The sequence below is a fragment of the Filobasidium floriforme genome (genome assembly GCF_021052385.1).
Source record: "Filobasidium floriforme strain CBS 6241 chromosome Unknown HD553scaffold_3, whole genome shotgun sequence".
In the NCBI taxonomy this organism is placed as follows: Eukaryota; Fungi; Basidiomycota; class Tremellomycetes; order Filobasidiales; family Filobasidiaceae; genus Filobasidium; species Filobasidium floriforme.
This window is the reverse complement of record NW_025763624.1, coordinates 696,303-721,052: the sequence shown is the minus strand read 5'-3', so window position 1 is coordinate 721,052 and position 24,750 is coordinate 696,303. Positions and strand designations below refer to the sequence as shown.

The window sequence follows — 24,750 nt, the reverse complement described above, 5'->3', positions numbered from 1 at the left end:
GACCTACCGACCGACTGGTCGTCCACGACGAGATCTTTTTATCCTCACATTCGCCCTTGCCTTCTCTTGGCCAAAATATGAGATGGTGATCATCGATGAGTTGGAAGGGTTGGCTTGCAGATGATAGCAGATCTACCTACTCGTTTCTCACTCTCGACTTGATGCACTGGAAAGAGGAAGCTGTCCGGGACAAACGGCTTCTCATCGAGACTGCCTATGATGGCCGCCCAGATTATACGCGCCGATCCGAGCGTATTATCATCCCCGCTCCATCACTCGATGCGAGATTTCCATGCCTGGGTAAAGCTGTGGTTTTCTTTCGAGGCGGAAATGATACAAGAAGATTCGACCAGCTCGGTAGACAAGCGACAGGTTCCATCCCGTGTACCTGTTTGCCCCTTTGATAAGGCCGACAGATTTTCATCACCTGACACTTGAATCAGTCAACACTATGAAACAACAGCATGGACAGAGAACGTGACACATAAATCTGTAGCCGCACTCTCGATTCGCTCGTGAGCACCGATGTAATTCAGGGTCACGTAACGAGCTCTGTCAGCATTTCGCCTACGGGACGAAGTATTGGATGTGTATTTCCACGTCCTTCCGTCTGTATACGTTTCGAGCGCTTGGTTTCGTCCTTACAGTACCAGTTTTATTTACGCTGAGCAACAGCGCGAGTGAGGCGGAGGATGACGCTCCGTATGACGACTCGGTCTTCCGGACGACGGCCGAGTGAAACAGGAAGGCGAGCGAGGTGCACGAACAAGCTCCGGAATACTTCTCTCAGCTCATAGAAGATCCGACGAACGTACAAAAGTATGACGACACCTTGAAAATCAAAACCAGGCAAGAGACCGGCTTTGGGAGGATCAGATGGGCAGAATCAAATCCAGCAGTAAGGCGATCGGACTGACTCGACTTGTCATTGTCGACATTCTGGGCTGGCTGGCCTGATGCGAAACACGAGAAACCATTCGTCTGCTATCGTTTCCCCTGTAGACCTGTAATCGACCATTCCAAACAAACACAGCGCAGCGCATCCGTTCGTATCGGTGATGTTTGAGAGTTCTGCGGAGACTGCCCCATAGAATAAACCTAATTCCTGGCGGTCAACTGGAATTCAAGAAGCAGAGCTGCAGCTATCCCAGGTCTGCGGGTCAGGATGGATCAGACAATCGCTGACTACACAAAGTCGCGTCGAGTCAGATCGACCATTGAACGTGGGAACACGAGTATTAGGCGAGTCGGCCTTTACGCACAGTCTCGTATAATAAACTTTTGGCACTAACCCGACAAGAATGTATATCTCACGACCCGAGTTTTCTGATATTACTACAACTGTGTCTTCTATTCCGTTATTGACTAGTCAGTCTCCACCTTGATCGCACCGCCCTCATCCGCACCGTTCGCGTCTCCGGGCAAGACGGTCTCGACGGCGCTCTCGTCCTTGACAAATTCGCGGTCGACAAGCGTCTTTTCTCCCTTGTAATTGTTGAAGCCATCGTTGTTGATCGACGCGTTCAGTTGACGGTCCGCAGGGTGAACAAAGGTGCATCGGGCTGCGTGTCGTCGGTACAAGAACACAGGCCAAGGTCAATCGGATGAACAGAGTCTCTCACCCGCGAAGTATCCGTACTCACGGTCAAAGCACTTCTTGCCAAACCTACACGCCTTGCCATGCTGGAACCGACAGTTCCCCCTCGTGCACCCTTCCCCGAACCGACAAGGCACCTTGATCTGCCCGTTCATCGGCTTGACTACTCCAGAACCCAGGATCCCATCCATCTTCTTCCCTGGTACGCCCGCAATCGGTCGACTGGCAGCCATACCGGCTGCTGACGAATCGAGATCGAGCGTAATGTCCAGCTCGTCGTGCTGAGTCGGGTCTGCCATGTCGACGTCGATGGGACCAGTAGAGGACCCATTGGCGGGACGAGTCAGGGCTGGTGTGGGGATCAGGTTCCCAGCAGCGTCTTCGTGACGGAAGGAGCAGGCCGGGTTGTTACATTTGCTTCCAAACTTGCACGGTACACGGCTTTGCCCAGCGGCATCACCTGTGGAAGGGTGCAACAGTCCCAGATTCAGCATCGCGTATACCTAGGGAATCAAACGATCTATACCCACCTAACGATTGGGCCGGGCTGACATGGCTGTAAGGACAGTCTTTGTCTGCGCACTTTAAACCTTCCGGGCAAGCCTCCGTCTTCAGTACCATCCCGCTCTCCATCGTAGCCACCGGACTAGGATGGCTGTATCCGCATGACCGATTCGTACATCCAACTCCGTACTTGCAGATCTCCTGCGAGGTAGGACGAGAAGGAGGCGTAACAAGCGTCTTTTTGGCGGGGAACGAGGTCGACTTGTGCGTTGCTGAGGTAGACGGGTTGTTGACGAGCGTCGCTGGTCTTCGGCCCGCAATAGTGTGTTTCCCCAACTGCTGTGGAGGTTGACCCGAGACGGTTGTCGTATAGGGTTGCTGCGGCACCGTGCCCTACAGGGTACCCTCAACACAATCAGCTCTCCTCAATATTAATGCCCTGGGGCACATGCCTTACCATCTGCTGAGCCATCTGCATCATCATTGCTTGCATCTGCTCCATCGTCGCCTGATTCTGCCTGAACATCTCTTGCATCATCGCCTGGTCCTGTCCTCCAGCGGCACCAAAGTTGAAACCGTTTTGCATTCCCATCATGCTCATCATGAAGGGGTCCATCATAGGCATGCCTGGGGGAACGAAGTCTGAGGTGCAGCGAAAATGATCAGGTCAGCAATCGTGATGACGACGGCACGAATCGTGAGCCGGCCACTGTTACGCACTGTTCCTTCCACCTGCTCGACCCGGACCGAACTCTGCCGCCTGTGGATTCAAGGGAGGCCCTCCCATACGGTCCAACAACGACCTCTTTCCTCGATGCCGATCGCCATTCGTCTCCAACCCGTTCTGCCTGTGAGCCCGAGGAGCCGTAGGTACTCCTCCTGAACCCAAACTTCTCCGCTTGTTGTACGCCTCGGATCCGCTCATCTCGTTCACGGGAGAGAAACTTCGTTTGACACCAGCTACTTGTCCCGAAGGTCCCGTTGGGGTAGGTCGGGTGGGTTGCGAGGCAAGAGGGGCCACGGCATTCGAGAACAGCCGAGCGTTGCTGGGAGCTTTCGAGTTCCGGGATGATGATGATGGTTCTTCCATGGACACATCGGCAGAGAGGACAGCAGTGACAGGAGCAGGCGTCGAGCTGGACCCAGTGAACCTGGCGACCACTTCCTCGGCCTTTTCAAAGATCCATGGCGTGAAGGTCGGGTCTGTATAATGAACAAGCGAGAAGTTCAGCTTCGGAAGTCTTCATCAAGATAGGAGACCATCGGCATACCAAAATCGATCCCTTGCACTACGAGCATCCGTCAAAGGTATTAGCAAGCAGCAAAGGGCACACGAGTCGAATGAGGACGTACGATCTGCCAGTTCCTCGTTGATCTGGTCCGACGTCTTGTGGTTGACTGATGCAGCAAGGGATCGTCAGACTTGCCCCGCAGCATTAAAATCTCCTCGTCGAAACGCACTCAGCATAACGGTTATGTATTCCGCCAAGGTGTTATCTGAACCAGATCGGAGTAGGCCACATTAGCATACGCCTACTCCCACATGCCGCTTCTACCACCGAGACCTACCTCCTTGCTCGGCCTTGTCCCGCCTCATCAATTCGTTCTGGATCTCCGACTGCCATTCCCAGGTCGAGTTCAGCGACTTCGCAACCGTCCCATGGTGAAATCGATTAGGGGCGACCTACCTGCAAAGCAGCGGCTTCCGTCGTGCCAGCTCCGATCGTTGGCGCCATTTTTGCTATTATAGTCGTGTATCTATCGAGAATGTTGTTCAGACTGGATCTTCAACAGTATACTTGTGACGAGCTGGAGGGCGATATGATGCCAACCAGGGACGATGTCACTACTTAGGGCTTACTACACTACACAGAGCAACGCCTTGGGTACTCGTAGCATCGGAATTCCCCTTTGAGGGGGACGCAAAGCGGACATCGAATCATGGTGACAGATGTCCGCGCGAGAACCAAGCACCGAGCATCGTCATTATATCCAGGTACAACCAGCCAAATGATCACCAGTACACGGCACGTAGCAGTCCCTCTACATTCAGTCATCAGACACATCAACGAATCGCAAAAGGCTGCCATTGGCAGCTCGGACGAGCACGCCCATGTTTTCGTACTATCGGTTCGATGTTACGGTCAGCTTGCAAGTCGCATCGTAGACTTCGCGCACGACCCACCTCGATCAAGGTCTCCATCAGAGCGCTCTCGGTAAAGCCCTTGGCCAGCACCCGGCTCCTAACGTCGACCATGTTGAGCTCGTCGAGATCCTCATCTTCATCATCGCTCGTTTCGTCCGAGTCGCGCCTGCCTCGTCGAGCCTTCTTTGCAGCACGGGGCGCCGTCGCCATGTCCTTGATGATCCTAAAGATCTTGCTCGCGTCCGTCTGATCCTCACCGCTGTTCTGCGTCATCTGGTGTTCGTACAAGCTCGACTTGCTCACTTCCATCAGTCGTAACGCCTCGTCGACATCGCCTTGACCGACCACGTCGTCCATACGCAGACGCGCCAGGGCTTGCGATAGACGTAGGACTCCGAGCAAGGTCCTCGCCGAGACGTACGAGTTGAACTTTTCGTCCGCCTCTTCTTCCTTCTGTTGCTTCCTCATCTGCACGTACGAGTCAACGATGTATGTGGACATGGCAGGAGGGACGATGGGCCGGACCTTTCGACACTCGGCGATGTAGTGTCTGTGGAAGGGAGGCGGTTTGTTAGTAAGCGAGGCTTCAAGCAGTTCGTCGGCTCCGACTCACCTCATCAAGGTCGGCTCGATCGGCTCAAAGTCCAAAGTAGGATGCGTGTTGTGCATGTGCACATACGTGACGTGATGCGCCAATCGTTCGTCGTCCTCTCGAGTAGGCGTATCGAGGATCAAGAACAATACGTCGAAACGCGAGAGAAGCGCGGCGGGCAAGTTGATATTCTCGACCGGCGAGATCTTGGGATTGTATCGACCGTACAGAGGGTTCGCTGCAGCGAGGATCGAGGTCCTGGCGTTGAGCGTGGTAGTGATACCGGCTTTCGAGATGGAGATCGTCTGTTGTTCCATGACCTCATGGATCGCGGTCCTGTCCGATTCTTCCATCTTGTCAAACTCGTCGATGCAACAGATACCGTTGTCAGCCAGGACAAGAGCGCCTCCCTCTGTTCAAGTAGGACGAAGAGATTAGCATGACCGTCGAAGCGATGTGGAAGCCATTCGATTGACTTACCCAAGACCATCTCATCGGTGACCGGATCTCGCATGACGGCAGCGGTAAGACCGACACCCGAGGATCCTTTACCGGTCGTATAGACTCCTCGCGGGGCGATTTTAGTAATGTACTTGAGCAACTGCGATTTGGCCACGCCTGGGTCCCCCATCAGACAGATGTTGATGTCTCCCCTGATCTTGACGCCGTCCTTGATGTCCTTGGTGACACCCCCAACGAGCAAGAGCAAAAGCGCCTTTTTCACGTCTTCGTGGCCGTAAATCTCGGGTGCGATCGAGTTGGCCAACCGAGCGTACAGTTGCTGATCCGTCTGCAAATCTCGAATGGCAGCCTCAATTTCGGGCGTCAACTCCATGGCCGAGTACTGCTTCTTGAGCTGATGGATGTTTTGCGCCTCGAGATAGGTGTCCTGGAGAAGACCTGCTCGCATGGCCCGGAAACCGGTATAGGGGGTAGGCAGGAAGATTCCGCCAACGTGGATGACGTCGCCAGGGTTGACCTTGCGGGTCAAACCTCCATACAGGTGGATAGTCATCGAGCGAGGAATATGCCCTACCGGAACTTGATCGGCCTGATTGAGAAAGCCTTGTCAATTCGGTTCGGAACGAACGACCAACCATACAATTCCAACCGACTTACCATTTCCTGTATCTTGACCTCCTGGAAGGGCCTGAATCGACTGGCTCTGGTCTGCATGTGCAAGTTCCCCTGCGCTCCGTTCCTGTGACAAGTCGCGCTGGGACACTTTTGCAGCGGGGTAAACGATTTTTGGGCAATCTCTTGGAAGATTTCATTTCCACACATGTCGCATGTGTAGGCGTTGACGAGTAGGAGCGGCTTGACCTCGGATACACGGGTGACGATTCCTCGGACGGTGATGAGTTTACCGAGATGAGCCCCTCGGACAGCTCGGACCGCCAAGACCGACTGGTTGCGAGGAGGTCGGAAGTAGAGGTTGCTACGAGGTCGATATGGGTCAGCTCGTCTTCCTGAGTGCTATGACCAAGTGTGCTGCTCACTATCGTCGAAGTAGCTCGGGTGGGAACAGTTGCTCTCCCAGCTCAGCTGCTGCCTCGGCAGCATCTCCACCTGCGCCGTCTTCCCTCATCTCGTTCATCCTCCTTCTCTGCGCCATGATCACATCTAGTACGTCCGGCATGACTTCTGATTGTACGTCGACCGTGGGAGGAGGAAGAAGGCTGTCGATGGCGCTGGCAAAGAGGTTGATGTAACGACGCGCGTTGTTCAAGATGTGACCTAGAAGAGGAGATTCCGGATCATGCTGTCGTATAGAACGAGCTTGTCAGAAGGTGGATCTCGTGTTATCCTCGGTGAACGTTGGACTTGCTCGTTGCAGATCGCCCAAGTCGATCACGACATCGTTCAGTTGACGATTGGCCACCTTGGTCTGTGCGGTGTGGGTACAGAACCTGTTAGCTTATTATATGCTATGAACACCATTGCGTACTACTCACAAACATCTTCATGTACTTGGCTTTTGTTCTTCGCCCGCCATCTTGTCCCTCGACGTCCATGTCCTCCATGTCATCTAGCAAGTCTTCGTCCTCCGACTCGACGTCATCTTCAGCTTCATCATCGTCATCTCGGGGAATGGCACCAGCCTGGGCTTGAGGTTTGACGTATTTGCTCAGAAAGGTGGTGATGGCAGCTATAGGAATCGGTGCGGAACGTCGGTTTGGAGTCTCGCTCGATTCTCGTATAGACTTGCTTACCCAACTCCTCCGTGTAATTGACCTGTATACGGAACCCAAGGAAGCATCAATACAGTAATCTCGACATAGAGCCATCTGCCCAGCTCACCCCGATGTTGGCGGTAGGGAGAGTAGCCTCCATAATCTTCTAAAATGAGCTTTGTTTGAATGTTTTTGTTTTCGTCAAGTCGCGAATCCGGTAAAAGGCTAGCTAGGTCTTGCGAGAAGCGAGATTCGTGTCTAGCACAGGTCGATCAGATGAAAATTTGGAAGGTCAGGAGGTTGATTTGGCGTAATGGGATTGGACAGAGCTTGAAGACGATGGGCAGTGTTACGCACATCAACAAGATCACCACCTCAATCGTCCTCCCAACATCCAGCTAGCCAGCCCACCCTCGCTTCATTTAGGTCGCGTCGAGACGCGAAACGTAGTTGCGACGAGCGGACATGCAAAATAATTGCATGTCCACGCTGCTTACGAAGGGGCGGTAGTCGAGAGACTGATGCCTGGTCTTTATAGCTGTCTGCAAGCTGCAAGCTACAAGCTATCAAGCTACAAGTGATTTCGTCGACCCGTCCCATACGTGGCGCTCAAGGTCGCGTTCGGGATGCAGTATGATCAGGCCACTTGCCAATTTGTTGATGTCTGCAGCTTTGCAGATGTCCGAACCCTGTTCCGAACATCCAAGGTCGACGTTGCGTATGTGATGACAATCTGACAGCATACGTCGGAAATTGATCGTAACGAGTTACGATATTACGATTAGGCAACCGATATAGCTGGATGGCCGGCCATTCAAGCCACTCCAACGCATACGAGACAGATTTCTTTTCGTCATTCCGGTTCGAAAGATACCACGATTACAAGTCAATGGCACACCACATTGAGCTGCCCAAAATATAAGAAAAGAGACGTAAGACGTAAGGAACACAAGCCATATTCAATCCCGGACCGATACCCGCTTCACTTCGCTTTGGCGTAGCGAAGAAGTACGGCCGGTAGACCACCCGCTTGGGAAAACGGGGAAAGCAATGGGGGCACGGCTCGCACCGTTTAGAACCCAAAGGCCATGACTCCACCGACACCCACGAGCCCAACGACACCGGCAACGACCTTGCCTCCCATTCCCCAGGCCTCGACCTGCCTGGCACCGTTGGCCGGGGCCGAGGTCGAGCCGGCAGGGGCGGCAGCGCCAGTGTTCGTGCTGCCGGTGACACTGGAAACCCTGCTCGAAGCGCCAGAGACGGCGGAAGAGACAGCCGCCGAGGCGGACGAGGCGATCGAGGACACGACGCCCTGCGAAGAGGACGAGGCTGTAGAGGATGCGGCAGCAGCGCTGCTGCTCATCATGCTCGACTCAGATTCCATGCTGCTCATCTGTGGGTGGTGAGCGGGGTGCGTGTGATCAATACGAAGTGTTCTCGAGGCGTGACGACGGCCGAGAAACCGGTACGACTCACGACCGAGGCCGAGATGGAGGACGCGGCGGCACCGGTGGGCAAGGCGACGCTAGAAGTCTGGGTCAAGATCGAGCTGGGGATGATCGAGGAGACACCCGAGACGGCACCTACAGACCATGTTAAGATACAAGATAGACGAAAGTTCAGCTCTATCGTACGTGGGCAAGCCCAAGGTGCAATCAAGAGGTATACTGACCGTTAGGGCACAGAGTAGCTTGCAAGCTCAAAGCTTGGGCTTGTTCCTCGGCGGTACAGTTGGCGACGAGACACTGTTGAGCGGCATCTGTTCGTGGAATCAAGACAGCACAAGTTTAGCAGACGAGCTTTTGGAAATAGAGGACGTCGTTGAGGAGCACTGACTTTGGAAGGCGACGTTGGTGCAGACGCACGAAGGGTCGGCGCTGTGGACATCGATGAGGATACAGGGTGCGAGGGGACCGAATGACGAGTTGATGACGTGAATTTGATGATTGGATTAGCGTTTGATGAGGCCATGGTATGATGTCCGCGCGGAACAGGGAGAATCAGAGGCAAACAAAGAGACGAAAGGAAGGAAGGGTGGGTCAGCAATTTTTCCTTCACTGTGCCACCGCCGATCATTTCCCCGCGAGAAAAAAGGTCGACCGGCGAGAGCGAAAAGACGATGAAGAGGAAACGTACAAGCTGGTGCATCCGGCGGTAGTAGCGGCTTGCTGAGAGCATGTCAAGACACACTGAGAGGGGCTGCAAGACAGACGACGAGGGTCAGACGACGTCTAGGTGTGTCTGAAGAACCGAAGAGGCCAGGAAGCTCACGTCGTCTGGGCGTTGGCACCGATGGCGACCGAGGCGAGGAGGGCAAGGGTAGTAGCGAACTTCATCTTGGCTAGCGTTTCGATCGTTCCGGCGTGTATGTGTGGTGGTAGAGAGAAGAGTTGATTGTGAGCTGGAAGGGAGTTTCGAGAGGGGAGTGTATGAGGGGTTGTTGATGGGACCGGTTCGTTCTTTATACTTGTTCGGTTTCGCTCCGGTTATCGCTCGCAGCAGCAGCTGAGGGCCAAATCTGATTCCGCTGCTTCCGCTTTCGGGTTTTGCCCCGCGGGGTACACGCGTGGGGGGAGGGGAGAGGGGCGAGGTTTGGCTAGGGGGAACCGTGTTTCTAAACCCGTCGACAGATATAGTTCCACCCTCGAACCTCCTCCCATCTCTGCCATCTGTTCCGTTTGTACCTGAACTATATCACCTCGTGCCACCCCGGTCTCACGGCTCGGAACTAGAACTTGGTCAATAACCAAGTGGCCCTCAAGTCACGATCGAGGACAGCCGACCGGTTATGAGTTTCTCGTTCACCCTCTACCTCGCACATGGTGCAGCATGTCGTGTGAACGCGAGGACTGATCCCCCAACGACAACGCCGATGCTCCGTGTGTAGATGGCCTCCACATTCATCTCATTCATCTCATCCCGCCCCGGCCACTAGCCATTGGTACCCGCTTTCTGACCCCGGATCTGACATCGTCAACAATCAACAATGCCAACAGATGCCACGGCCCGCCATGGTACAAGCAAGCGCCTCCGCTCAAACCCGTCTGCCTCGCCTCTCCTCCTCTGCACCCTCGACGACTCCTTGCCACCATCCACTGACGATCTCCTCTTCATCTTCATCCTCTTTCGTCCTCTTTCGCGAGGTACTGAGCACGCTCGCAGACGGACCCGCTGAAGAGGGTGCAGGCTCAAACCCGATCCTCCTCCGCCCCCCGTCAAGAGATCCGTCTGACTGCTGGGCTTGCGTCACTTCGCTTTCCATAGGCTTGAAGATCTGAGCTTGGAGGTCTGGCAAGGTCCTTTGAGTCCAGCTTCGCATCTTGGCGGTGAATTCGTCCATCTACGGAGTCGAAAGGGAAAGTAGGAATCGAGGTATTGCGCTTAGTTCTTGTATCCTTTCTCGATTGCATGGGAGGAGAGCAACATGGGATGGACTTACATCGCTCACGCCCAGACCCTTACCAATCCCGACGACCATCACCGCAGTCCCTCCCACTACCAACGCCGTGGCGATGGAAAACGCCTTGAGCGCAAACCAAGGCGAGATCTCCTCACCCTCTCCTTCAGCTTCTACTTGAGCTGCGTTGAGGTCGTGCTCCGGATCCAGGGGGAATCCGTGGGCGTCTTCTTCGTCTGAATATGGGTCGGCTGGTGTCAAGGAGAAGTAGGTGATTTGGGGTGCTGGTTCAGACGGTTCGACATCTGCTGGTGATGATGGCGACGGAAGAGACGTTGTCGTCAATGTGGAGGTCGGCGCCGGATTTGCTGTTGGTGCCGTAGTGTGCGTTATTGTGCTCGATGATGATAATGACCCGGCTGGCGACGCCACCGCTCCTGCCGCCGCTACTGCAGTCCCACCTAGAGTTAGATTATCCAACAGTCCAGCCCCTTTCCTCTCTGGTCCTTCCGGCCTTCTCGTGCTCTGCTCTGCCGACGCCGGACCTGCAGCGCCGAGCTTTCCCGCCTCTTCCGGCGATCCTAGAAGCCCGTCTAGCGGTCCTGCTGTCCTGGTCGACCTCGGCTGCAACGTCGATGCCCCTGAGGCCCGATATGATGCTACTGTTGTGGACCCGGATCCAGATGCAGATGACGAGGCATAAGAAGGGGTAGCAGAAGTGGATGGACGGGGGGGATCGAGCAGTCCGTCCAAAGGTCCTGATCCTGATCTCGAGCCGATGGCGCTCGGGTTCGCTTGTGAAACTCGTTGAACGACCCCGCTTGCACGTGCATTTCCGCCCTGTACGGAGCCTAGACCCGTCCCAGATCGTCCCACTCCGACATTGCTGATGGACGTCCCAGCTTGTCTCGCGGCGGTTCTCAGGCGATGTCTTTTGATAGCGGGGATGAGGGCTACAGTGAGGCCTGTTGTAAAGGCTAGCTATGTCGACGGATCGGATTGGGTCGAAATAGGTAGCGGTTGCATTGGGTGGTGAACATGTGGCATTTCGCGAGGAGGCAGAACCAAGAGCAGCAACGACGAGAACCCCGCCCGTTATCAACAGGGATCAAATGCAAAACGAAACGGTTACGTATCAGTCCCGTTGCCATCTCTTGTACCCTTGCACATGAACATGGTCTCTCTTCGCATCGCAATCTCCACTCACAGCTGACAAGGTCCCGATGAAGACTTTACGTCCGACGATAGGCTGTTCCTCGCGCTGATCTAGGTCAGCTTTGCTATTTATCTGGTCGGCCATTGTGTACGTTGGTTGTGGTTTGTGCCCTGTGAGTCTGCTAGCTGACAGCTGCTAAGAGTGAAGCGACTAGGTCGACAGATGAGCAGCTGGTTCATACCGAAATCTCGATGATGCTCATGGTCTGTGGTCGTAAAAGCCGAGACTCCCTGGGGACCGCGTCTTCAAAGATCACGTGACAAACTATAGACAAAGTAAACAAACAAGCCCAGTGCCGGCATGTCGGGGAAAGGTTGGGTGTATGGTCTCATCTGGGATCAGGGGCATCAGGGGGTCCCATCACAGACAAAGAGGACGTTGTCGCCATGAGATGACGATCAGTAGATGATCTGCCTGTGGCCGGTGGTGTATCGGGTGGGGCGGTTGACGTCGAATCGCTTGAAGCGAGGTCAACAATCGGATCCGGGGGGGAGTCTCTCGGTAGCTTTTTGTTAGAGGAGACCAGACTTTGTAAACAAAAACAAAACAATCCAGAGCCGCCAGCCTAGCTAGGGATCCGCAGGGATCGACGTCGAGTATCATCATGCATCAGCCATCGATGGCGATACATACCTTGATTCGAGGCCGTATCATATCACTCAGGGGTTCCATGTGTCTACCACACTCTTTATTCGACCATCATCCATAACTACATACCATGGCCGCTAGACGGTGCCATATCAATAACAGCAAGCTATAGAGATCAACAACTACCCCTATCTATAATCCTGATCTCAATCAGAATCAACAGCTCTCACTACCACCACCACGACTATTAACCACCACCACCATGCCATCTAACCGCAAACCACCACCCCGTTTGACATCACCTCCACCTCAGCAAATGACTCGGAAACCTTCCCTCCACACGGGCCACGACGAACAAGGCCGCCCCGTTGCTTGGGGTGCCAGTCGGGCGCAATCCCGTATGAGTGGGCTAGGGCCAATCCACCAAGGCGTAGGTCAAGATGAGGAATCGGATCAGGCCGGGGAAGAAGCTGTTGGGTTGTTACAACCCACTCCGAGAAGAGAGGGGGAGGGAGAAGCGTTGAGCAATTTCGAAGCTGCCGTACAGGCTTTGAGGTCTACCGGGGTCGCGGGGACGAGCTCTTCGGGATCAAGCGAGGTCTCCAGCTCCACTGCACCTTCAAGACGATCCTTCCAGAGTCAGCTTTACAGCGGGAACCGGACGGGGATTCAGACGGGGCACTATGTCAAGCGGAATCATCATCACCCTCTCCCGACTCCACAAGCACAAGCCGCCCCGGTCGATCTCAATTACCCGAGTTCGATCCAGTTTCACAAATCCGCGGGGTACATCAGCGTACCCAGCGTCAAACCCGTCGTCAGGACGAACGGATACCAAGCTCTCGACGTCAACGGGAACGCCTCTGGCGGATCGACGCCTACCGTGGGGATAGGGGCTGGGTTGCCGGATCTACCCGTCTATCGGCCTGGCGGTGGGCTTCCCATGCCAGTCTCGATGCAGGGGAACAAGAATCAGACTGGGTTGGGGATCGGGTTACACCCTGTCCGTGCAAAAGAGGATGAGGGTCCGGCGTCGACTGCCAGGAATGGAAATGGCAGGAACGTTTCCGGTCCGTTAAGACGGCGAGGGAGACGGAGTCGAAGTCCTACTCCTTTCCCGGACGACGAGGATGAGGATGCGGTTGGGGGGACAGCAAGGGCGGAGGACAAGGAGAATACCGTAGGGTTAGGAGGAGGTCGACCGGATCCGTTCGGTTCGATCGAGATGGATCTGGCTAGGAGGAAAAAGGAACAGGAAAAGGCCGAGTTGACGGCGATCTATGACACAGCCGTCAAACGACAAGCCTTGAAGAAAGGATACGCCATGTACGTCGATGTCGAAGCCGATGGCCACGGTGACGGGACCGGAGATATGGGAGAGGTCGAGATGATGGAGACCGTGCCCAGGTATCCCTACAACCGTGAGGATGAGGAAAAGAGGAGGAGCGTCGATCTCGTCTCGTACCATACCAAGGACCCCAGATCGTCCGTGTATGCGCCGTTCGATCATGCCGACGAGAAAGACGGTCTAGACATTGGAGATTACAAGCATACCGACGGGCCCAACGATCTTCGTTACCAGGACGAAACCGACGACGATGACGACGATGAAATCGACGAAAAGTCCAAGTTCCCTCCTTCTTCGACGGCACACTTCGGTCCGGCCCCACAGGGTCGGGTCATGAGGCGACATTTACAGAAAAAGGCGAAAAAGGTCGTCGAGCTCACAGAGGGGAACTTGGTCATCGACCTCAAGATCCCGACCAAGTTGGAAGGGTTCTTACCCGCCGCGACGAGAGGGAGGATGGGAGAGGACGGGGACGAGGTTTTGTACACCAGGTGAGTGGTAGGATATCAGTTTTAGCAGGCGAACTATGGGAATCCGACGGATCGCTCCGCCCTTGCAGATACTCGGCTGTCACTTCGACACCAGACGACTTTGTTGCCGAAAACTTTACACTCCGACAGACGCAGTATGGACGAGAGACCGAGCTCATGATCGTCATCACCATGTACAACGAGGACGAAATCTTGTTCCTCCGGACGTTACATGGAGTCATGAGGAACATTGGACATCTCGAAGGGAGAAAAAATTCGGGAACGTGGGGTCCGGGGAGTTGGAAGAAGGTGAGGTTGGATTGATTGCAAGCAGACCAATTCTCAAGGTGCATATTGCTGACGCGATCCGCTCACAGGTGGTCGTGTGCATCGTCGCTGATGGCCGTAAGAACATCAGTCCAAGGGTTCTCGACTGCCTGGCCTCGCTCGGTGTTTACCAAGAAGGTCAGTCTCGAGTTTTCGCTCAATAATGGCTACCCGACTGACAGCTAAATACGACCCGACTGGTCTCGCAGGAGCCATGAAGAACTCGGTTCAGGATAAACCCGTACAGGCTCACGTGTTCGAATACACGTGCACCATGGGCTTGACACCAGACATGAAGTTCAAATTCGCTAGTACCGACAAGGGCATGGTTCCGACTCAAATTCTGTTTTGCTTGAAGGAGAAGAACGCCAAGTAAGCAGGAGACAGAAGACAGATAACTGCGAGCATTTCTAATGCTTGCCTTGTCTCCAATAGGAAGATCAACAGCCATCGATGGTTCTTCAATGCGTTCTGCCGGTCGCTTGAGGTTAGTCGTCATGGTCACCCTAACCGGCGAAGTCCGTCGATCCGTGGACTCATCTCGCGCCCGTTGTTCTGCAGCCGAAAGTGTGCATCCTCCTCGACGTCGGGACTCGGCCTGGTCCCAAATCGCTTTATCATCTGTGGAAGGCGTTCGACCAGAATTCCCAGGTTGGAGGCGCTTGCGGCGAAATCGCAGTGTACAAAGGTCGAGCGTGGAAGAGTTTACTCAACCCGCTAGGTAGGTAGTCTTCCATTTATTTCCGGGTGAGGTTGTACTGATGTCGTCCGTTCAAAAGTCGCATGCCAGAACTTCGAGTACAAGGTGAGCAAGTATGCCATGTGCGGTACCATCCTCCTAGACTGATGTTGGCCATGCACTACTCCTCCAGATCTCCAACGTCTTAGACAAGACGACTGAGAGCGTATTTGGGTACTGCGCAGTGCTCCCAGGGGCATTCTCCGCGTACAGAGTAAGGCCGCTGTTCTCAGATCTTTCCTTACCCCGGCACTTATGTTACGGTGTCCCTTCATAGTGGCTGGCGTTGCAAAACGATACGACTGGCAAAGGCCCTTTAGCAAGCTACTTCAAGGGTGAAGTATTACATGGTCGTGATGCCGACATGTTCACAGCCAACATGTACCTCGCGGAAGATCGGTGAGTACAGGATGCCAGATACGGGCTAAGCGCTTGGGCTAACTCTCATTTATATAGAATCCTCTGCTGGGAGATTGTGTGAGTATGATCGCGTTACGTGCTCATTATCATACCCTGACTCACCGTCAACTCCTTCTCATTTTTTTCTTTTATCGAAATAGCGCCAAACCGAAACACAATTACGTGCTAAAATATGTCAGCGCCGCAGTCGGCGAAACAGATGCGCCTGAAGCCATTCCAGAGTTTATCAGTCAACGTCGTCGGTAAGCGTCATCTTCTGGTAATGTAGCCGTTTCGGATCTGATTGAACCTTGATTTCTTCCGTCAGTTGGCTCAACGGATCCTTCTTTGCGGCGGCGAGTTTCAGTTCTGGTGCCATGCACCAGTATCGTGCTGACAAACTCTCGCTTTCGTTTGTAGGTCTACGCCCTTACCCACGTCTTTGACTTGTTCAAGACGGAACATAGTTTCTTCCGCAAGATGGCATTGCTCCTGCAGGCTTTCTACAATGCAATCATGCTTGCTTTCTCGTGGTTCTCTCTGGCCAACTTTTACATCTTCTTCGTGAGTGTCCATGCACAGCGGCATACACAACATATACTGACCACAGAGTCCGGGCAGATCATCCTCACATCGGCGCTAGAAGATCCCGCTTTCGGAGTACCCAAGATCTCGATCTTGAACGCTGTGATGCAATATGTTTATCTGGGCACGGTCATAGCCTGCTTCATCTTCAGCATGGGGAACAGACCACAGGGGTAAGTTGTGACTCAAAGCTCGGGTTTTTTTCTTCTACGACTAAACAAAAGATTGTCACAGATCTGTATGGAAGTACACCTCAGCAGTGGTCATCTTCGCCGTGCTTACGGTATACATGATCGCTGCTGCTATCGTCTGCATGGTACAGGCCTTCAAAAACATCCACGACCCCATTTTTGCCCAAATGATCGTTTCTGTGGTGTCCACCTACGCTGTCTTTGTGGTTGCAAGCCTCCTGGCTGCAGATCCCTTCCATTTGTTGACTAGTGCGGGCCAGTACATTCTCTTCCAAGCATGTGAGTCGTGACTTTTCGCTAAATATCCATGCAAGGCTAACATCCCGATACTACCGCAGCCAGTATCAACATCCTGAATGTTTACGGTTTCGCTAACACCAACGATGTCAGCTGGGGTACGAAAGGCGCCGATACCACGCAAAATGACCTCGGAGCCGTCAAGGGTGTTGGAAACGAAGTTGAGGTGGAATTACTGGCGGATCAACACGACGTCGATGCTGCTTACAGCGAGGCGCTCGACAACCTGAGAGTAAGGAAGCCGATGGAAGCCGTCAAGGTAAAGTCGGCTTCACAAGAAGAGCAGATGCAAAAAGACTATTATGTAAGTCATTCTTGCTCGGGGTCTGTTGCGCACTCGCTGACGGTACTTATGCACCTTGACGTTTGCCATTCAGGCCAACGTGAGGTAAGCACCATCGCTTGGTTCAATTGCTCGTGCTTTTCAAGATCGCTGATCACGTTTCTCTTGGACATTAAGAACCAACGTCTTGCTCGGCTATGTCCTCAGTAACGCGCTATTAGCTTCAGTGATCCTGGGCGGCAGCAGCAAATACTCAACATTCTCCGAGTCTTCCAGTCGAACATCGGTCTATATGCTGTGCATCTTGATCTTTGTCGCAGGGACGAATCTTTTCCGTTTGATCGGGGCCATCCTCTACTTACTTATGGGCCTTGTCACCCGTCTTCGGGGCATCTTCTAGACGCGCAAGGCGCATGGACATTAGACATCTATCGCATCGTTGTATACAATCATTCATATCCCGGCTTGAACCGGTCTAGAGCGCGTCGATTTGGCCAAGCAGCTCTGGCTGCACAGCGTGAAGTCGTTAAGGTTGTCGTTATTTGTCGGGATCTCTCTTCACCGCCCGTTGATTGTCCATCACATCGCGAATCGTGCCTGCTTTGCGGGATCCTTGACGGTCTCGTCCGGACCCCGTTTCGCACCCCTCACATTGCCCGACATCGGCACAGCTCCATGTGCTTTCATCCGGTCTGCCTGCTCAGCTTCCTTGCTCTTGACACTTTGACCGTTGACCGCATCCTTTCCTATAATCTCCGACAATGACTGTTGCATCGTCCGCAGTGCGAACGTCAACGCCATATCTGGGGGCCGTTTCGACTGGCTCTTTTTGGCCTTCCCGGAGCTCCTAGGCGTCTCGGCCAAAGGGTCTTGGGCGGCCTGCGTAGATGCAGCAGCAGTGACACCAGCGGGCGGGTGGACCGGCTCGTCCTGACCTGGCACTTGGACTGGCGCGGACTGCCAAAATCCGAGCTCTCGGATCGATGGGAGCGGAGCGGCGGATTCGAGTATCTGCATTGAGGCCGAGATGTGTTCCGTGACGTTGAGCTGCAAGGCGAACGGCTTGGATTAGTCTAGATTCGTTCAGTATAGGCCGGAATCAGATGGTTATCTTACAAGTCTAGATTGTATCAGGTCGTAAATAGTATTGCATTTCAGAACCTGGCAGCCAACCATAGTCCAAATCTCCAAGATGGCCATCGTCCGTTGATCTATCTCTTGTAAGACCCAATAATTGGGAGGATTACTATGCTCGAGGGAGAAATGATATTGTCTCCCCTGCATAGTCCGAAGTATCCTGTCAGTCAGATTATCGTCATCAGTCCGGCTGATGCAGCTGAGGGAGTGCTAACATGCTCTTACTCACTGCTTCATACGGTTCCAAGTGAACGTCGGATCGTCGTTGAATTGGGCGTGTATGTTCCAGTTGTCCGATTCGACATCGACCTGGCCCAAAGCCAGAAAGTACTTCCACCTGAATACCAATATTTCAGATCCGTACATATCCGACAGACATCGTTATCTGCGTGACATACGCTTGATCTTCCGTTGGAAGCACTTGCGAGTTGTTGTTCCAGACTCTCAACCATTCAATGTCGTTCCAGGACCTGCCTTCTGCGGGAAAGACATATCTCGGCTCGTCATCCCGTGACATCGTACCGTATCTACCGTGTACGCTTGGATGATCTTTGACCCGAGATTCTCAGACCGGTCGAAAGCCGAGAGGTGAGTATGTCGAGCCTATCAGACTTCAACAGTAGCGCAGTAGAGAGAAGTAAGACGACGGATCATTTTGAATGTCTCCCAGGCCTGAGTGGGTCGGCCGGAAGTAATTGCCTCCAACGTTGGTTGCAATCGACATTTCAAAGGCGCTACAGGAGGCGTGATCGCAATCAATGGTACTCAAACTCATGCAAGGGCTTTCCAACAGTCCGACTGCTTAATAAGCAGAAGGCAGATAGATTCGTTCAGTCTTACACAATCTGCCTCGCGGTCTCACTCATACATCCTGAAACCCGCCTGGTTTATTGAGGAAATGCAACCCGCAACCACTTTCCTACGTATGTTCAATTCCATTGATTTTCACCTTTCATTTCAACATGATGTCACAACCAAGAGGTTCCCTGGTAAACTCGTCCGACTCGCCCTGTACTCGTACGCGGCAAGAAAAGTTTACTGGGTAAGACCGACGACACCACAGGCGCTTCGGGCACCACTATATGACATCGATGCCAGATAATAGGTCAGCTACACGTATATGTGTGATCAATGGTGGGGAGTCGGTACGCACGCGTTTCCGGTCTTCAAGCTCTCCTCGGTATCGCCCTTGCCGAGGTCGTCGGTTCCGGCGTGGATGACGACCGATCGACCGATGATCGAGTGAGGTCCGATCAAGGTCAAGTGGGAGTCTGCCCCGGAGAAGCCTCGCAATCAGCCCTCAGCCAGAAAATAGGCCGATTGAAAGGAGGACTCACCCTCGAGCTGGATCTTGGCGACACCGGAACCATCAGTCTCGACGTTGCCCAAGTCACCGACGTGCCTCTTCTCGTCGGTCCTGTCTCCGTGAGTGACCCCGTGGGGGTTGAAGTGAGGTCCAGCAGAGACGCATCCGTTGGTGTTGTCACCGAATTGGCTATGAGGAAGAGAATTGGAGTAAATAGAGATATGATATCGAATGAGTATATGACGAGTATTTTGAGAGTCACCCACCACCCGGTCAGGGTGAAACGATCTAGTCGATGGGTGTATAGGGGAGACCTGTACGTACTGGACGTGGAACCCTCGCTTAGCGTTAGGGTCCATGTTCTTGATCTCGCCCGAGACGGTGACGGGACCTCCGTTCTCGGATTGTTCGAAGGTGATCACTCCCTGGACGGGGGAGTCTCCCTTGAGGACAGCGACAGCCTATGAGAGTTGCAGGGTCGAGCGGTTCATGATGCGATTGGACGAGTGTTATGCCGTGAGATGATTTGGGACATGATTTGGGACAAATTCCAGGTAGAGATAAGATAATAGAGCCGTATGTGTACGATCAGCCATCAGATCAGGTTGAATCGAGAGTGAGGCACTGAGAAGGGGAAATGAGGGTTATGAAGCAGCTCGGGTCATCGTGACCTCTCTCGCCTCGTCCCTCCTCTCGTCCCGCTCCAGACTAGAGCTCGGATCCAGATCGACCGAGCCAGGGCCAGCGTAGGAATATAGCTCTCACCTTGACCATTTTGAAATGTTTTAGTAGAGTGTTGGTATGAGGGTGTTTTTGGGTTGGGAATTGTGAGGCAAAGTCGAGTGGAATATGGATGGGTTGAGCTATTTGATGATGCTTATGAGTCCATTTCGCTGTCCAACGACCTCTTGCTGACGTGGATCGAGCGTGGGAATGTCCCGAAAGCCGAAAGAGCGGGGGCGATGACTAAGGAGCCCAAGCGAGAGCGTGCACCGCGGATATGCTTTAGCTGTCCTTCCTGACGAGGCGCGATTTGGTTGTATATGAAACACAACCGCGCACGCATCGCTCCGTAGCTCCGTATGAGTCCGATTTATAACCAGCTAGACGTCACATAGAATGGTACTGGATAGGTATTAAGTGTTCGACAGTATGACGCCATGCGCTTTGCCCTCCTTCCTGTAGACGTTCACTGAAGTCAATGAGGGTCGTATACGGAACTGGAGCGCCCATGAGTGCAAGCGCTTGCTATGTCTAGCCACGATCAGATCCGAGATCAAGCAGATCAACACGCGCATGGAGCATAGCAAAATGATCGAGATCGAGATCGCTAATGGCCATGATCCCGAATTTGGTATGGATTCAGCGAGAGTAACAACTGGCAGACTCCCATGCTCGTGGTATTTACGTTGATCAAAACATATGTATACTCTCGAGTCTTGTTCTCATCCTCATCAAGCATATCCTACAGCATTTGCAGATCCCTATCTGCCAGTGACGCCGATGGCTTGACTGCGTCGACCAACCTTATCTCGCAAACGGTATGTCGCTCTGCCCGGATCGTTTGAAGTATCCCTCATCGATGAGTTCCATATAGGGTATGCTTCTGGCTTTGTCGAACTAATACATCATGAAATGTGCCACAGATGATCCGCTTCTAGAAAGGATATCCCGTCGAGCCCGACACGCTACTAGAGCCAAAGAGTAGCGTCTATCAGCTCCAGTTCATGTTGATCCCAAAGTAGAAACACGATCAACCAGAGATTCAGACCAAGAGCTCGGAAAACTCGCTGGAGACGAGACAAAACCTGTCGGGGACGAGACAACGTAATTCAACGTAATATGCCGTAATAATATTGGCAATGTTCGACGTCTGTTTGAAATTGAGAGTTATACTTGGGTGACCCCACCGTAACGATACGACGTACATCAACACATCATAAACACTGCTTCTACACGAGAAGTGTTTGTACCAGGTGTACAGCCCTTACAATCAAACGTAGTATAAACCCACATCATCTTTAGTATGGAAGCCCTACTCGCTCAATTACATGCCCAAGGCGTGGTGGAATCACCCTTCGCGGAAGAAGAATGGAAGCTTCCAGTCGTTAATACCCCGATCAATGATCTCTCGCCGTCTTCCCCCTTCGATTTCCCTCTATACGATCCCATTCCTTTGCCCGACGAGGAAGAGGAGGCGGAACTCGACATCGAATGTATTCCCTCTCCCCTAGCCGCCGTCCAAGACCTTTATCAACTTGCCGATGACATTACCGACATAAATCTCCCTCCCGACCTTCCCGACCAACCTCCAAGCGATGACTTCCATGTTCGACTCCCCCCTATCAGCCCCACCTATACCCTTACTGCTCTCATCGACGCTGTCAATCTGCATGGCAAACAGAATGGCTACGCTGTACGCAAGGGCAGTACAGCTAAAGATAGGAAAGGCGAAGTTGCATATGTGTATCTCGTATGCCCGTACAGTGGGGTTTATAAACCGTCTCATGCCTACTTAACTGAAATCGGGCCTATGACAAACCGCCGACCCTCCACCAAACGTCGAGGTTGTGAATTTAAGTTATATGCCAAACTATCAAAAGGCATGTGGTCGGTCGTGGCTAAAGAACTACGTCACAACCATCCTCGCGACCCTTCAGCACGCTCTCAACATATCCATCGAAAACCGACTGCAGCTGAAACCGTCGCTGTTCTAGCTGCGTTTGATGCAGGAATCAACAGCAATAGGATTCTTGCTTCACTTCGAGAAACTGCTAAACGTGAAAATCGGGAAACTCTTGTGTCGGAACAAGAGATCTACACCATGCGATCTCGATACTATCGTATAGGAGGGGGAGGTCGTACGCGCACCGACACCTTGATCCAAGAACTGAAAAATTCAGGGTCACATCACGCCGCCAAGTTCGGACAGTTTGGTGAACTCACACACCTACTTATTACCGATCCGATGGCACTCGCGCTGGGCAAACACTATGGGGAAGTTCTCTATATCGACTGTACCTATCGTACCAACAAATTCAAGCTGCCTCTCTTCCATGTGGTGGCAGCAACCGGGGCGAATTGTTCTTTTACAATTGCCTTCGGGTATCTAGCCAGGGAACAAGAAGACGATTATCTTTGGGCGATGCATAACCTCAGAGATTTACTACGTATCGTTCCGGTGAAAACATTCGTCACCGATAATGATAAGGCTCTTCGAAACGCTATCGACCGTGTCTATCCAGAGACGACAAAATTGCTCTGCATCTGGCATATCAACAAGAACATCGTGTCTCGTAAGAAGGGAATAGCCGAGGAGGATTGGAACAACATGCTCGCCCATTGGTATCGCATTGTACGAGCTCCCACGCTCACTGAATTCGAGGAGGTGCTCACCTCCTTTGCAATGGAGTGGACCTATCGCGACGATACAGAGGCTGCATGTACCTACATGATGACACTGTTCAACGACGCCGAATACTTCTGTGCTTATGCCACGAGGGGGAAATTCCACCTCAATGCAACAGCCACGAGTGTCGTCGAAGGATCACATGCAGCTCTCAAACGTTCTTTGAACGCTCGAGCTAGTGATCTGTACCATGTCACCAACAATGTGCTACGATATATGACAGCTGGTCAATACCGTATCTTTACCAAACACGCACACGAACAAGGGCGAGGATGGGTGGAACTTCCGCCGAGTCTAGCACTGGTGGGTTCAATATTCTTTTGTAAACGTCGTAACGTTACGAATAACATCGACCATTTACAGGTACAAGGGAGAATCTCTCGACACGCGTTACGTCTTATGATAGTGGGTCCTTATGCCCATGCTCGTGCCAGCATGGTCCAGCATAAACCACTCGACAGGTGCAAAGATGTTTGGGAAGAGGATATCGACACGGGCGAGATGTTCAAACTCCCTGGGCTATGTCTCTATACGCAAAGCACAGGCTTACCCTGCAAGCACGTGTTTGATAGTCTCATACGCGGAGTTAGAGTACAGCCTATCAAACTACACGAGATACACAGCCATTGGCATCTGGTACACAAAAAACAGCTGGTGGAAGAGGCTCAAGCGATCGGGCATTATATCCCCCGTATCGTTACGAGGGAAACAGGCGAATTGGAACTACGAACGAGGGCAAACATCGCTCCTCCAATCGTCAATCGATACATCCCTGTTGATCGAGATGCTCTACCACCGAGAGGAGAAGATGATCCAACCATTCTCGATCCCATGAAGGCGGTACACGTGGGAAAAGAAAAAAAGAAAAAGAAAAATGCTGTCGCGCCGAGCTATCAACAGTCGCATGGCTTGGCTGAAACGCTAGCTCGTGTCGATCCACCGGCTGCTGTCGATACCCCTGTTGCCAAGACAGGCAGAGCCTATTCTCGTCACGAGAACATCATCAATCAAGAACGGGCTCGGACCTCGAGCGCACCTAACACTACGGATAGAGCTCCAGTCTCGTGCAGTGTGTGTGGAGGGCCACATAACTATCGTTCACCCAAGTGCAAGCAAGGCCTGGCAATCGTGCAGGCTGAGGTATTAGCAGGATCTGCTCGTCGAGCAGCATCGCAACAATCGAACAACGGTAGAGCGATGAGCACCCTTTCCATTGAAAGAACTCCAGGAACCGATGTCCACGAAAGGCAGGGGGACCTGAGCGTTGGTGTGATGCTCGCTCCATCAACTCAGCCTCGACGACAGGGATGATTGATGAGCCAAACTCCGATTAAAACCCTCCCCGTAACGATACGGCGTATGGAAAAAAGTCAAAGGACCCTTTGATCGTTTCAAGATGCCTTTGGGAGTTTAGCGCGCGTCGGATGAAGCCGCTTGTTCTGTGGATCGTTCTTTATGTCGCGTATTCCTCTGTCAGATATGCCAGAATTAGATTTGAGTTTGAACGATGTCTCATACGACCACCGTCGTCAAGACGATGTGTTTCAACCCCTCAATGCTGGAATCTGGCTAACCGAGTCATGACATCACCATCGTACGACACGTCGACAGTTTTTTTCCTGCCTAGCAAAACAAAAAACATATAACTCGACAGCTCATTTACGATTCGAGGAGATCCCCCTTTCACTTCAATTCACCTTTATTCACCTACTCTTCAATTCGGGACTCGTACTCGGACTTGAAATAAGTGGGATTCATTCTCTTGTTTACTTTTGTGAGTCCTCTCGTATCGATACGGCGTACAAAGGACTCTCAACTGATCATTGTTGTTCTTCATCGCCAGCAAACTATAAGGCCTGGCAGCCGACCTGCCGGGTCTTGAGGTAATAAGGTCGCGGGACTGGGGAAAGGTAACGGTGGGCATAGCAATGTAATAACGGATGTCTAACTACTACAAGGTACTAGTTAGACGTCTGCGAGAACACCTCCTAAAAGGTCTCCGAGAGAGTCCCCGAGAGGGTCTCCGAACGAGACCCCGAGGC

The 24,750-nt window shown here is 52.8% G+C and overlaps 8 protein-coding genes across 8 annotated transcripts; 2 read left to right on the top strand and 6 right to left on the bottom strand.

Annotated features, from left to right (window-relative positions):
• Nucleotides 1-1,194: 1,194 nt before the first annotated feature.
• On the bottom strand, nucleotides 1,195-3,948 carry HD553DRAFT_305372 (uncharacterized protein). The gene is made up of 10 exons (XM_046179154.1): nucleotides 3,790-3,948; nucleotides 3,671-3,719; nucleotides 3,563-3,598; nucleotides 3,455-3,499; nucleotides 3,373-3,390; nucleotides 2,822-3,304; nucleotides 2,559-2,743; nucleotides 2,128-2,494; nucleotides 1,644-2,057; nucleotides 1,195-1,562 (listed from the first exon to the last, which is right to left on the bottom strand). Exons 1-10 carry the CDS (start codon nucleotides 3,835-3,837, stop codon nucleotides 1,366-1,368), a joined length of 1,842 nt encoding a protein of 613 aa, XP_046039247.1. The 5' UTR covers nucleotides 3,838-3,948; the 3' UTR covers nucleotides 1,195-1,365.
• Nucleotides 3,949-4,072: 124 nt separating this feature from the next.
• Nucleotides 4,073-7,363, bottom strand: HD553DRAFT_347985 (putative ATP dependent DNA helicase). The gene is made up of 10 exons (XM_046183343.1): nucleotides 7,141-7,363; nucleotides 7,053-7,074; nucleotides 6,795-6,988; nucleotides 6,668-6,727; nucleotides 6,339-6,601; nucleotides 5,959-6,277; nucleotides 5,320-5,890; nucleotides 4,861-5,251; nucleotides 4,287-4,797; nucleotides 4,073-4,225 (listed from the first exon to the last, which is right to left on the bottom strand). The coding sequence occupies exons 1-10, from the start codon at nucleotides 7,171-7,173 to the stop codon at nucleotides 4,151-4,153; spliced, it is 2,439 nt and encodes an 812-aa protein (XP_046039246.1). The 5' UTR covers nucleotides 7,174-7,363; the 3' UTR covers nucleotides 4,073-4,150.
• Nucleotides 7,364-7,590: 227 nt separating this feature from the next.
• On the bottom strand, nucleotides 7,591-9,585 carry HD553DRAFT_305370 (uncharacterized protein). Its single transcript, XM_046179153.1, has 7 exons — nucleotides 9,288-9,585; nucleotides 9,153-9,215; nucleotides 8,853-8,893; nucleotides 8,689-8,775; nucleotides 8,493-8,599; nucleotides 7,800-8,409; nucleotides 7,591-7,732 (listed from the first exon to the last, which is right to left on the bottom strand). Exons 1-6 carry the CDS (start codon nucleotides 9,350-9,352, stop codon nucleotides 8,086-8,088), a joined length of 687 nt encoding a protein of 228 aa, XP_046039245.1. The 5' UTR covers nucleotides 9,353-9,585; the 3' UTR covers nucleotides 7,591-7,732; nucleotides 7,800-8,085.
• Nucleotides 9,586-9,905: 320 nt separating this feature from the next.
• On the bottom strand, nucleotides 9,906-11,757 carry HD553DRAFT_305366 (uncharacterized protein). The gene is made up of 3 exons (XM_046179152.1): nucleotides 11,621-11,757; nucleotides 10,456-11,394; nucleotides 9,906-10,356 (listed from the first exon to the last, which is right to left on the bottom strand). The coding sequence occupies exons 1-3, from the start codon at nucleotides 11,711-11,713 to the stop codon at nucleotides 10,051-10,053; spliced, it is 1,338 nt and encodes a 445-aa protein (XP_046039244.1). The 5' UTR covers nucleotides 11,714-11,757; the 3' UTR covers nucleotides 9,906-10,050.
• Nucleotides 11,758-12,229: 472 nt separating this feature from the next.
• HD553DRAFT_305365 (chitin synthase-domain-containing protein) lies at nucleotides 12,230-17,322 on the top strand. Its single transcript, XM_046179151.1, has 18 exons — nucleotides 12,230-14,056; nucleotides 14,125-14,344; nucleotides 14,413-14,500; nucleotides 14,572-14,734; nucleotides 14,798-14,849; nucleotides 14,924-15,083; nucleotides 15,142-15,167; nucleotides 15,235-15,315; nucleotides 15,379-15,500; nucleotides 15,558-15,578; nucleotides 15,662-15,763; nucleotides 15,829-15,856; nucleotides 15,921-16,064; nucleotides 16,122-16,258; nucleotides 16,320-16,555; nucleotides 16,615-16,877; nucleotides 16,951-16,961; nucleotides 17,034-17,322. Exons 1-18 carry the CDS (start codon nucleotides 12,480-12,482, stop codon nucleotides 17,254-17,256), a joined length of 3,654 nt encoding a protein of 1,217 aa, XP_046039243.1. The 5' UTR covers nucleotides 12,230-12,479; the 3' UTR covers nucleotides 17,257-17,322.
• On the bottom strand, nucleotides 17,251-18,657 carry HD553DRAFT_158363 (uncharacterized protein). The gene is made up of 4 exons (XM_046176809.1): nucleotides 18,392-18,657; nucleotides 18,223-18,330; nucleotides 17,973-18,153; nucleotides 17,251-17,903 (listed from the first exon to the last, which is right to left on the bottom strand). The coding sequence occupies exons 1-4, from the start codon at nucleotides 18,508-18,510 to the stop codon at nucleotides 17,436-17,438; spliced, it is 876 nt and encodes a 291-aa protein (XP_046039242.1). The 5' UTR covers nucleotides 18,511-18,657; the 3' UTR covers nucleotides 17,251-17,435.
• Nucleotide 18,658: 1 nt separating this feature from the next.
• On the bottom strand, nucleotides 18,659-20,421 carry HD553DRAFT_158362 (copper/zinc superoxide dismutase). Its single transcript, XM_046176808.1, has 5 exons — nucleotides 20,065-20,421; nucleotides 19,624-19,760; nucleotides 19,331-19,488; nucleotides 19,147-19,264; nucleotides 18,659-19,071 (listed from the first exon to the last, which is right to left on the bottom strand). Exons 1-5 carry the CDS (start codon nucleotides 20,071-20,073, stop codon nucleotides 19,029-19,031), a joined length of 465 nt encoding a protein of 154 aa, XP_046039241.1. The 5' UTR covers nucleotides 20,074-20,421; the 3' UTR covers nucleotides 18,659-19,028.
• A 904-nt stretch (nucleotides 20,422-21,325) lies between these two features.
• On the top strand, nucleotides 21,326-21,798 carry HD553DRAFT_339409 (uncharacterized protein; the record flags this gene model as incomplete). The annotated part of the gene is made up of 2 exons (XM_046182440.1): nucleotides 21,326-21,715; nucleotides 21,787-21,798. The coding sequence occupies 2 exons, from the start codon at nucleotides 21,326-21,328 to the stop codon at nucleotides 21,796-21,798; spliced, it is 402 nt and encodes a 133-aa protein (XP_046039240.1).
• Between the last annotated feature and the right edge of the window lie 2,952 nt (nucleotides 21,799-24,750).